Source organism: Pongo pygmaeus, chromosome 16 (genome assembly GCF_028885625.2).
Source record: "Pongo pygmaeus isolate AG05252 chromosome 16, NHGRI_mPonPyg2-v2.0_pri, whole genome shotgun sequence".
Lineage (NCBI taxonomy): Eukaryota > Metazoa > Chordata > Mammalia > Primates > Hominidae > Pongo > Pongo pygmaeus.
In genome coordinates this window covers 50,593,880-50,606,859 of record NC_072389.2, presented here as the reverse complement: position 1 = coordinate 50,606,859, position 12,980 = coordinate 50,593,880, and the positions used below count along the sequence as shown (strand labels likewise).

At 41.7% G+C, this 12,980-nt stretch overlaps 1 protein-coding gene and 1 long non-coding RNA gene across 4 annotated transcripts in view; one reads left to right on the top strand and one right to left on the bottom strand.

Moving 5' to 3' along the window:
* The window catches only part of AFG2B (AFG2 AAA ATPase homolog B), a 23,916-nt gene extending 16,995 nt beyond the window's left edge, over nucleotides 1–6,921 (bottom strand). Inside the window, exons 1-2 of one of the 3 annotated variants that reach the window (XM_054450709.2) lie at nucleotides 5,737–6,921; nucleotides 3,680–3,865 (exon numbers count right to left, since the gene is read on the bottom strand). In XM_054450709.2, coding sequence (XP_054306684.1) covers nucleotides 3,680–3,865; nucleotides 5,737–6,825 — 1,275 coding nt within the window. In that variant the 5' untranslated portion in view covers nucleotides 6,826–6,921. The remainder of the gene's footprint in view (nucleotides 1–3,679; nucleotides 3,866–5,736) is intronic. The other 2 variants (XM_054450708.2, XM_054450710.2) reach the window with 2 other exon arrangements.
* Nucleotides 6,876–12,980, top strand: LOC134738199 (uncharacterized). The gene is made up of 3 exons (XR_010123813.1): nucleotides 6,876–7,316; nucleotides 9,657–9,706; nucleotides 12,185–12,980. It is a non-coding gene; the product is annotated as an uncharacterized LOC134738199 (long non-coding RNA).

Below are 12,980 nucleotides of genomic sequence, written 5' to 3'. Positions count from 1 at the left end.
CTACAGGTGTAAGCCACTGTGCCCAGCCTGAAAGTTTGATGAGGAGCAGGATATCTCAAAGTGTCTCCCCACAGATTTCTCATTAGTGGCAAAGGGAAAAATAGCAGTTCTACAGTGGAGAAATTGCGCACTGCCTGAACTAGTTGATAAAAGTTAGCATCACCAATGAGGAACCAACGTACACTCTATGCCTCTACATGTGAGTGTAGAGTGGAGAAATTGCACACTGCCTGAACTAGTTGATAAAAGTTAGCGTCACCAATGAGGAACCAAGGTACACTCTGTGCCTCTACATGTGAGGCTCTAAGGACACAAACACTATACATGACCATACTGTGGTGACATATGGGAACATTGCTGTTCTTAGGAAACAGACATTAAAATGTTAAGGGATAAAGTGCCATGATACATGCAACCCATTCTCTCAAATAGTCCAAAATAAATAAATACTATGTGCATATAGATACATATATATGGAGATGAGAGAGAGAGAGAGAGAAAGAGAAGAGGAGAGGGAGCAACAAGGAGAGCAAAAGAGAATGATAAAGTTTATTTGGCAAAAAGTTAAAAATTGGTGAATTTGGATAAAGGGTTTAGTGGAAGTTCTTTGTAACTATCTTGCAACTTTCCTATAAGTTTTAAATTATTTCAAAATAAAGACAATAATTTTAGAAGAAATCAAGGTTGAAGATCTTTCATGTTTATTGTCATTCCTTTTATTGTCAACTACCTGTTCATACCCCATTACCCATTTTCTCTTGGACTGTTGGTCTTTTCTTATTGATTTGTAAAAGTTCTTTCCCTATCAAGGAAATTGGACTAAAAGTATTTTTCCTAGTCTGGCTACTTTATAGTATTGTTTTGCCACCCCCAAATGGTCAACTCAGCAAATAATCTCTTTTTTGGCTATTGAGGTTTATGTTATGCCTAGAAAAGTCGTCTTCACTCTCAGGTTATATTTTGGAGACTCTTTACATTCTCCTTGATCATTCTAGTGAAACACATTTTTTTTTGTTAGTTAAAAAGTCCTGAAAATTTTATTAAAAATATCTGTACTGTATTTATTAAAGTATTTGCCCTCTTATATCCAATTCTAAACATCTAGTTGTCCACAAATTCCCGTTTTCAAAAACAAACTGTCTTTTCTTATTTGTAAACTGATGTTAAGTGAATCTGTATGTATACAGCTATTCTGTAAAGTATTCTCCCAAAAGTGTTAACAATTGTCATCTCTGGAAAGTGAGATTTCAGGTAGGCAGTTCTTTATAATTTTCTATCTTCATTTCTCATGAATAACCCTATTATATACTTAAAAAAAATAGCCTTTTTAACTGGCTGATAGTATGTTAGGTGTCTGATGTCCAAATATTAACTAATCTTTAGGTAACACCAACTAATATTTGAAAATCTCATTTATAGTTCAAGATCATGTGTGTACACATTATTTTACTTGATTCTTTGGGCTTATACATTCTTTCCCCTCTGTGTATGTCTGAGTGTTAAACTACAGTTCTAATCCTTTAATAGGAACACTTCACAAAAAGTTTAACACAGTGTAAGGTATCCCTTATCTGCCCTGGCACAGGTAGAGGTAGCAGCAGCCCCTCAGCTAGTGGGGGAAAGAATAAAAGATGGAGCCCGTACCTTCCCAGTTGTCTCTGTCCCTTCACGCTTTTTGCCTTTCTTCCTTCCACTTCCCCTGGGTTGTTTCTGAACTCAGCCATCACCTGTGGTAACTACACCTGAGCAGGCCCCTCCTGAAGTAGCAGTGGGCTCCACCCTGGGACGACAGCAGCTGACTGGTCCACCTAAGTCAGAGGTGCTTATGGTCAAACCTGGAACTTCAAAGCAGAGGAAATCCTAAATGTAAATCTCCCTCCCCATCTCCTGCTTACTTATTGTCTCCCTCAAAAGACATGTATTCTCACACCTTTACACACAGAACTTTAAAACTTCAAGTAGTTTTGGTCTAAACCTACAAGATGAAGACTTAAAAGATCACTAGAAGATCACATAACTCCTCCCCACCTTCGGTGTAACTGTTGAAATAAAGGAAAGGAAGTGAGGCAAGGTATAAATTATTTAGGTAAAAAGGTTTTTCAAAATTTAGGATAATAAATCATTCTTTTGCAGTTTAAGATGAAAAGACAATTTTGATGTTACAAATGAGATTGAAAACTCTGTTTCACATGTGCTTGTCAACTCAGGGTTAAATGGATCAAGGGCGGTGCAAGATGTGCTTTGTTGAACAGATGCTTGAAGGCAGCATGCTCTTTAAGAGTCATCACCACTCCCTAATCTCAAGTACCCAGGGACACAAACACTGCAGAAGGCCACAAGGACCTCTGCCTAGGAAAACCAGAGACATTTGTTCATGTGTTTATCTGCTGACCTTCTCTCCACTATTATCCTATGACCCTGCCATATCCCCCTCTCCGAGAAACACCCAAGAATGATCAATAAATACTCAAAAAAAAAAAAAAAAGAAAAGAAAACTCTGTTTCAGAATCCTTAGCCTGCTGAAATCAGTTTTTTCCTGAATGAGTTTAAGGATTCAGGACTATTTATTATATACAAAATACTGGATTTTCCAACCAACAATGTTGAAAAGGTATTATATTTAATCTAACATCTTAAATATTGTTAGGAAATAGTCATGAATTACAGAGCTGCAGGTCAAGGACAAACTTAAATACAATTCCAAGTGCCCAATCTTCTCCTAAGTTAGAAAAGCTTATTTCTCCCACTAGATACTTATTAATAACAAAGGGAAAAACGGTATCTTGACAATGGAGAAATCTCACAGACACCACCTTAACCAAGAAATCAAAGTTAACTTCACCAGTGATAGAACAGAAACATATCATGTGCTCCCTAACAGAGGCAATGAGAAAGACACAAGATCATTTCTATCATATTCCTGCCCAAAATGCAAAACCTGAATCGAATCATGAAGAAACATTAGTCAAACCCAAACTGACGAATATTCTACAGAATAACTGACTCTTAAAAAGTTATGGTTTCACAGAAGAAAGCCTGAAGTATGATTCTAGATTGAGGCCTATTTAGGTTAAGTACAAGTATTGCGTCTGTGTTAATTTTCTCAGCTTGATCATCGTACTGTGGTTAAAGTCCTTGTTTTTCAGAAATATACACTCACGTTTTCAAGGGTAAAGGGGCATCATGGATGTAGTATATGCTCAAATATTTCGTTATATATATGTATATATAAAAGGAAATACACATGAAGAGAGAATGATAAAGCAAATGTGGCAAATGTTACATTTGGAGAATCTGGGAGAAGGGTATATGGAAACTCTTTGTACTATTTTTGTAACTTCTAAGTCTGAAATTGCCTTAAAATAAAAAAATTCAAATTAAAAAAACTCTTTGATTCTTCTGGGGCCACACTATTTCTTGGCTGTTCTGGGCTTCAGCACTAGGGAGTTACTATAACAATAGGGAACAAATTCACTCAGTAGACCCAGAGGACTCAGCCCTTTATCCCCACCCTCAATCATATACTATTTATATAGAGTTCAGATGTAAAATGTAAAAGCAACAGCTGTGGAAGCTATCAAATGTTCTAAGGAAATGTACTCACCACTTTTTTTAACCCCCAAATTAATCTGTTACAATAATAGATTAACATAGATGTTCATAAATTAACACTTCTTACCTTCTCACTGTGAAGGAGGGCATGCATGGCAGCCTCCCTACAGAGTGCTGTCAGGTCGGCACCAACATAGCCAACTGTCATTTCTGCAAGAAGGCCCAAATCAACATGACTGGAGACGGGCATCTTTGAGGTAATTGCTTGCAGAATTTCCTTTCTTTGTTTAAGTGTGGGAGTCCCAATGAGCACCTATATGCAAAGCAAAAAAAAAAAAAAAAAAGTTTATAGTTTAAAATATATTATTTTTAAAGTTGATCTCATGGATGGAGGTAGACAGCAGAATGATAGCAACCAGACACTGGGAAGGGTTGGGGGTGAGGGGATGAAGAGAGGTTGGCTCATGGGTACAAACATACAGTTAGGTAGAAGGAATATGTGTAATGTTTGATAGCGTAGTAGGGTGACTACAGTTAACAATAATTTCTTGTATATTTCAAAATAGCTACTAGAGAGAATCTGAAATATTCCCAACACTCAGATAAGAAATGATAAATGTTTGAGGTGATGGATATCCTAAACACCCTGATTTGATAATTACAAATTGTATGCATGTACCAAAATATCACATGTACCTCAAAACATGCACAATTGTGTATCAATAAAAATAGATCAATTGAAAAAGAATTATTTCCAAAAAAAATTTTATATATGTGTGTGTGTATACATATATATACACACATATATATACACACACATATATATACACACACACACATATATATATATACACACACATATACATATATATATATATATATATTTTTTTGAGACACAGTTTCACTCTGCTGCCCAGTCTGGAGTGCAGCGGGCACCATCTCAGCTCACTGCAACCTCCACCTCCTGGTTCAAGTGATTCTGGTGCCTCAGCCTCCAGAGTAGCTGGAACTACAGGCATGTGCCACCATGCCCGGCTTATTTTTGTATTTTTAGTAGAGACGGGGTTTCACCATCTTGGCCAGGCTGGTCTCAAACTCCTGACCTCAGATGATCCACCCACCTCAGCCTCCCGAAGTACTGAGATTGCAGGCGTGAGCCACCGCGCCCGGCCAAAATAATAATATGTTTTTTATCCTGACAAACATGTACGACAATTTAGTGAACCGTTTTGGAACTAGTACCGTGCACTTTACGTATACTTTAGATTCTGAATATATGAAAATCCTAATATTCCAGAGGAGTAACACTGGCTAGAAAGTTGCACAATGAAAATTCTATGTCATTTAACAAGTTTTTGTTATTTTTAAGAACACATAAAGTTCTAGAAGCCAGGTATAGATAGCTAGGTCCCTGCCCTTAAGGACACAGGTACTAGATAGTGCAAGGAAAAAATCCACTCAAGTCCTGAACTAACTAAGCTAAAAGTGTGTAATTATCATTTCTCTTTTGAATCCTATCACAAAATAGAAATATCAGTCACTAAATTTCAAACTATTCTTTAGAATTCAAGTCAATTTAGGACCAAAGCTTATAAAATAGGACAGCTCCGAATATTCAACCTCCCTGACAACTCAGGGAGCAGCTGTGGGTACCTCCTCAATTGTGGAATAGGATGCTGGTGTTAGGACAAGGAATGAATAAATCCAGAAGAGTTAATGCCTGCTTCCATTTAGTTCTTCCCCGCCTTCTCCCTCTTTATTTCAACACACTTACTTCTTGAGGCTATCCTTCTTCTTTAAATTCTCATTCCAAAAAATGAGTTTAACACGCTCGTAGGTGACCAAAATTCTCTTAAGAATTAACATTACTGATTATAGGACCTGCACAACAAAATTAATCTGTAATGGACACCTCGCTTCCCAAAACAATTAGACTCTGGGGAAACACAGGTCCTGACTCTCAGATCCTGACTCACAGGTCCTGACAATTTGACTCTGGGGAAATACAGGTCCTGACTCACAGATGATATATGGGCAGAGAACGTGTTCTCTGCATTGCAAAGAGCCCCACTCCAGCCTCACCGATGCTCAAACCTAAGAGGCAAACGCCTCCGGGGCAGCCAACTGGTGCCAGAAGCGACCGAGGTTCCACCGACAGTGGGCAAACCCGCCAAGCCCATTCACCTCTCGGTCAAATCTCCCGGGTCTACGCAGCGCTGGGTCTAGAGCGTCCGGCCGGTTAGTGGCTCCCACAACCACGACCTCGCGGTCCCCACTGGCGCCGTCCAGCAGCGTCAACACCTGGGCCACTACGCGGCTCTCGGGTGCTCGACCGCCCCGCCGGGGACACAAGGAGTCCACCTCGTCCAGGAAGAGGAGGCTGGGTCCGCGGCTGGCCAGCTCCTGGGCGCGCTGGAAGACCTGCCGCACGTTCTCCTCGGTCTCCCCAGGCCGGGAACCTTGCAGCGCCGGGGCGCTGACTGCCAGCAGCTCCGCGCCCGCCTCGCGCGCCACGGCCCGCACCAGCTGGGTCTTGCCCACTCCGGGGGGCCCCGCCAGGAGCACCCCGCGAGGCACCGCTAAGCCCAGCGCGGCCAGGGCGCGGGGGTAGCGGAGCGGGAGGCGGAGGAGCTCCCGCAGCGAGTCGGCCGCCTCCGAAAGACCTCCCAGGGGAACCTCGGGCTGCGGCTGGGCTTCCGACGGAGGCTCCCCGCCAAGGCTGACGCGAGTACGAGGGGTGACCAGCCCAGCGGGATCGGGACTGGGCGTCCCGCCGACGATATGCAAGGCAGCCACTGGGCCAGGAGCGCCCGGCGGAGCGACCACCACGTGGCCCAGGGAGATCGGTCGGTTTCTCAGCAGCTCCTGCGCCGCCTCCAGCACCGGGGCTGTATTCCGAGCACCGGGCGCGCCTGCCTGCTCTCGCAACACCGGCCACACGGCGACGCGCCGCAGGGGCTGACAGGGCACTAGGAGGAGGCGATTCAGGCTGAGACTCCTCTGGGATCTCGACGCCCCGACCGCCGCCCCGGGGCTCGCGCACAGCGGGTCCAGCTGCACAAAGCCGTCAGCTCCGTCCCGCCGAGGCCAGGCAGTGCAGAGGCAGGAGCCCCCGTCGGGTAGCGAGATCTTCACTGCCGAGCCCAAGCGCGCGCCCAGGGCGTGGAGGGCGGCCGGGCCCAGGCGGCAGCGCTGGGTGCCCCGGTCTCTAGCGTCTAAGGGTAGCAGCTTTAAGAGCGGCCCTTCAGGGAAAGGATCCGAGTCCGGAGCCATTGCACACAGATGAACCAGGCAGACGAAACCAGTGTAGGAAACCCACCCGGCCCACAAAGAGCGGAACACTGAGCTCGCAGGCCGGAAGCAGATTGCGCGCATGCGCTAGGGAAGACTGCGGTGCTAGCCGCTGAGTGAAGACCGAAAGGGCCAATGGAAACGTTAGACGACGCTCGGGCTTCTGGGTAGAGCGTTGGTGTCCGCTTTCGTGAAATCGGGTTGCCTACCCCAGAGCTTTGCCGAGATGGTCTTCGTTACAGGTGTCTGGGAGGCGGCTTAAGCTCACTTCACTAGGTCATTAAGCATGTACTTTGGTGGTTGCATATATCTTGGAAGTCACCGGCGTTACATTCTGTTTTCCTGGCCTTCGAACTGGAGCATCAGTACTGCCGCCGTTGGAATAGCAACGTAGAGACTTCGCTATTTTGTGAAGAAACTCCAACTATCCCCATGGACACAGAATTTTGGGTGCTCTGGTGCAAATGTCTGAGGTGACTTGGCGTAGCTGAGAATACAGCCTTGGGACCTTCGATAATCGGGGTTCCAATCTGGGAGGTCCAGGCACAACCCTTCCTATGGGAAAGCACCAGCATAGTGGGAGGGAAGCACACTGTGGCACTTAAAATCCCTTGTAGAGAGGAAAGAAGGAAAACTAGGCTACCTGATGGATTTGTAGTACACCAACAGTACATTTGTTCTGATTTCTGATATTCTTTTGAAGATTCTTTGGCAACAAATTAATCACTAAAGTTCATGCGATCAATGCTTACTAATTGGGGCACAACAGTACTAAGTCCTGTATTAGAGGCGATACCTATCTACATTATTAAGACAACTGCCTGCTATTTTTTTTCCAGCTGCTTTCTGCCTTTCCCTTTCGCACAGGGAATTCCTTTTTATCAGCTGGAATACATTTTCTATCTCTCTTAATTGCCGTTAAAAAAGAACTACAGATATTCAAAGACAAGTAGATATACCTTGTTTTTATTTGACTTACATCTTCCTACCTCTATTTTCCCCACTTTCACTGCAACCCAAATTTGTGAGTTGACAAAACTGATATTTTAGAGTGCTTAAGTTGCTGGGAAGTTTTTTTTTTTTCTATCTATGCAAATAATCAATTACAGACTGTGTAGTAATATCTTATCAACGGGAAGTACTGTCAGATCTGGGATCTTAAGACCCATGCCAGTTCCTGATCTCATTCTATCCAAACTTCATGGCAGACATGACAGACTTCTTGACTTGACAGTAACTTATCTGGTCTCAGCTGTACTTTTCTGCTTAAATCGATTCTGGAACAATTTAGGGATCAGAAAATAGCAGGAGGAGGTCTTGAAATGGGTAAGTCACCCATTACTTCCTGTTTTCTTTTTTCCTCTTAATTCCATTGGCTTCAGTTCTTTTTGGTTTTGGGACTTTTAAATAACAGCTTTGCATTTTCTGAAATTTAAAAAAAAGCCATCGTTTTTACCGACCCCTAAAGGTGTGAATTACATGCCTATCAAGTTATTTTATCAGAAGCCTCTACCTCATCGAGTTCCTTCTATTCAGTTCCAAGAAGCTTTAAGGATCTTGGAGAGGGAAAGAAGACTTACTGAGGACATGATAACTGTCTTAAATATGTAAAGGGATCTCATGTAAAAGAGTTAGTAGATTTACTTATATTTACAGTGCAGAAATGGCCAAGAAGTAAAGGTTTAATGGAGTGGAATAACCAAAGCCAAAATAGGGAGCCAATAAAGTTAAATCAGCCTCAAAGTTTTCTGAATTGGTTTAAAACAGAGGCACAAACTATGCTATTAGGAATATGATGAGAAGGAAACTACATGTTGCTTTTGGTTGGTCTAAGAGGTTGATTTTATACAAGGTCAAACAAGAACCCTCTGATCTTATAGAATCCATATGCACAGGAAATATTATTTCACTTCACTCTTTCCCTAAAAGATCCAGTCTTTACCATAGGCTGCAAACAAAAGCAACAAGGAATTCTGTTACTGGGCCTTCAGCTCTTATCCACTCACTCTGAGCAAAACTATAAATGTCTTTCCCAATCATCCAGTAAAATCCATTCTGTCCCTTTAGGTCTAACCATTTGCAACACTATGATTTCAGCCATCTGAACATCCATATTTATCATGCCATTCAATGACTTAATTTTCTTGTGATAAACCATTCTTTTTATTTTTAAAATTTTATTTATTTTTTAGACAGTCTTGCTCTGTCACCCAGTCTTGAGTGCAATGGCAGGATCTCAGCTCACTGCAACATCTGTTTCCCAGGTTCAAGCAATTCTCCTGCCTCAGGCTCCCAAGTAGCTGGGATTACAGGTGCCTACCACCACGCCCGGCTAACTTTTGGATTTTTAGTAGAGATAGGGTTTTACCCTGTTGGCCAGGCTGGTCTCAAACTCCAGGCCTCAAGTGATCCACCTGCCTCAGCTTCCCAAAGTGCTGAGATTACAGGCATGAGCCACTGCACCTGGCCTCCTTGTGGTAAACCATTCTAATGGGAGTTGTGTGGCTCTTTTGCTTAGTTGTTTTTAATCTGACCAGAAATTTGTTAATTCTATGAATTGAAGAACATCAATTAAAGCACTAGAATTGAACCACTAGAGGGAGTCCAGAACCAACTAAGCCTGAAGGCTACAGGATTGTTAGGACATTGGTGTTCTCAACTGTGGTTTCCGCTCAATTTTCCCAGGATTCACACCTAGGTGTATGAAGCCATCTGTTGTCTCTATATATTAACTGGCTTAGTCTGTTCAGGCTGCTGTAACAAAATACTACGAACCAGGTAGCTTATAAATGACAGCAATTTATTTTTTACAGTTCTGGAGGCTGGGAAGTCAAAGACAAGGCACTGGCAGATTCCATGACTGGTAAGGGCTCCCTGTCTAGAGACAGCTCATTGTACCCGCACATGGTGGAAGGGACTAGCTAGCTCCCTCATGTTTCTTTTATAAGCACACTGATCCCATTCATGAGGGCTCCACTCTCATGACCTAATCACCTCCCAAAAGGCCCTGACTCCTACTACCATCATCTCAAGGGTTAAAATTTCAACAAATGAATTTTGTGGAGGACACAAACACTGAGATCATAGCAGTAACTGACTTATTTTCACATAATTTTTCACAAGCCTCAAGCCATGTAAAACTCAATTTCTAAGTTAAAATTTAATTTTTGTGTTAAGTATAAAAACGAGACCGTTCCTAAATCCAAAATTTAGTGGTAGGTCAAAATCCAAACCGATGGAATTCATCTTGCTATAGCCTAGAAACATTTCTAGCTTTAAATTGTTTCAAATAGCTTTGCCAAACAAAATCTTTTGTGAGATTTTCCGGAAGAGGTACATGTAACAAATAGTTTCTCTTTATGTCCTTTCTTACATTCAAGGTTACAATCTGTCTAATTTTTAATTAACTATAAAAATTCTTAATTAACTGTAAGTCTATAATTCAAAAGAGATAATTGGAATCTGTTTCTTCTTTAGGATAACGATCATGCAATATTTTTGTCCCTTCAGCATATTTTTTATATATATATATATATAAAAATATATTCCTGTATATGAAAAAAATCTAAAGAAAATGGTTAAACCAGTAGCATGAGTCATCTGTAAATTAAATAATGTTAACCTTTCCTGCATTTCCATTTCTGTGTTATGTTCAACCCTAATATATTTGAACATTAGCAATGACTATGAGTTGTAATAGATGAATAGAGATTTGCTTAGCCACCCTTGAAAAAGCATGATTTGCAAACACTTTCATCTCAACATGCTCATGTAGATGTAGTAAGTGACTTATTTCCACGGATACCTAATATGCCAAACCTGTGTTCTTAAAGTATGTAATGAAAATCCCCCTAAATGGGACATTGTTAAAATTGTTCTTTAGAATCTTCCATCTGTACTTTTTATCTTGTATCCAGGTTAGAATTAGTCTTTAGAGTAATTCTAAATATAGAATAAGTTATAGAATCAGAAGAAGGAGGATGAAAATATTTGCTGGATTTCAAATGACCTGCAGAATATAGTTCATAGAACATCATTCTGAAAGTCCGTTCTTGCACATTTTCAGGAAATTGCTTGATTCATCATTTTTTAGAAGTTAATGTTAAGGTAATTTTTCCCTATGATGTTGGTTCACACTTTTCAACTTACAAACATAATAATTATATATTTATTAAAACAAATATTTGTTGAACATCTACTTCTTGCTAGTTACTATACCAGAGGCTGAGTATTTGGTGGCAAACAACAACAATAAAAACACTGTAATCCTTGCCTTCATGAAGCTTATAGTCTACTGGGAAGTCAAACATTGAAGAAGTAAACAAGTGAATAAATCTGATAATTAAAGGTGATGAAAATTGCTTTGAAAGAAGTAAACAGAAAAGGGCTACTTTAAACAGGTATTAAGGATAGGAAAAACAAAACAAATTGTTTTTCCTACTCTCATACACCACTCAGCCACTGAACACAGCACTTCTGACACCAGGTGTTGGTTGGGGGGGTTCCCCACATATCAAGCAAATTCTCCCACAGATACCACCTGGATGTCCTCTAATTCAATTCAATGCTGAGACTATCTACCTGGAGATAGCATCAGACTCCACAGGTTCAGGGCCCAGTCCCTCAAGACTGCCCCCGCCTTCAGATGCCAATCACAAGTTCCAGATTGTGACTTGTGCTTCTGACCAGGGATGGGCTGTAAATTGGGCTTCCCATGACCCGCTTCTTAGGTTCTATTAATTTACTAGGATGGCTCTTGGAACTCAGGAAAACACATTACTTACATTTACTGGCTTATTAATAAAGGATGTAATAAGGATACAGATGAACAGCCAGGGGATACAAAGGGTGAGATCTGGAAGGGTCCTGAGTACAGGAGCTTCTGTCCCCATGGAGTTGGTGTGTACCACATTCCAGGCACATGGATGTGTGTTTGCCAGCCTGGAAGCTCTCTGAACCCCATAGTTAAGGGATTTTTATGGGGCCTTCATCACGTAGGCATGATCAATTATTAACTCAATTTCCAGCCTCTGTCCCTCTCTGGAGAATGGAGGTAGGGGCTGAAAGCTCCAAGTTTATGATCATGGTTGGGCTTTCCAGTGACCAGCCCTCATCTAGGAGCCGGGCAAGAATTGCCTTGGTAGAACAAAGGCCTGCTCCTATCACTCAGGAAAGTCCACGGGATTTAAGAGCTCCATGTCAGGAACGAGAGCAAAGACCAAACATTAGAACCAAAGATTCTCCTAGCACCCCTGTAACTCAGGAAATTACAAGGGTGTTGGGAGCTCTAGGCCAGAGACTAGAGGCAGAGACCATATATATATTTCTTATTTCACAACAGGAAAGGAGAGAAGGTCTCTGAGGAAGTGACATTCCAGTTGAGACGTGAAGGATAAGTAAAAACCAAGCAGAAGAATTGGAAGAGGAAAGGGAAGAGGGAAAAGCCTGTGCCAATGCCCTGAGATTGGAATATGCTTTTTGTGTTTAAGAAACTAACAGAAGGTCAGTATTATCTTTACCATACTTTTGGCTTTTTTTTTTTTTTTTTTTTTTTTGAGATGGAGTCTCACCCTGTTGCCCAGGCTGGAGTGCAGTGGCGTGATCTCGGCTCACTACAACCTCTGCCTCCTGGGTTCAAGTGATTCTCCTGCTTCAGCCTCCTGAGTGGCTGGGATTACAGGCACAATGCTGCCATGCCCGGCTAATTTTTGTGTTTTTAGTAGAGACGGGGTTTCTCCATGTTGGCCAGGATGTTCTCGATCTCCTGACCTCATGATCCACCCACCTCAGCCTCCCAAAGTATTGGGATTACAGGCGTGAGCCACTGTGCCCAGCCCAAATACTGTATCTTAAGATTGACTATACCATACCTTTGGAAACTGTGTGCTGCCAGCTTATCTAAACATTCATCTACTCTTTTCTATTTCTACCATCAAAAGGAATTTTTATTACTTTTATTGGATCATTGCGAAAATGTCCTAATTAAACTCCATCCCTCCAGTCTCTCCCTAAATTGTAACTATATTAAACCAGCCAAGAAAAATCTCTTATACTTTGACTGGTTTGAGGACTATATCTGAGTTATATTAAATCTGAGAATTTAGTTTATCTAAATGAATTATAGAGCTTTCAAACTT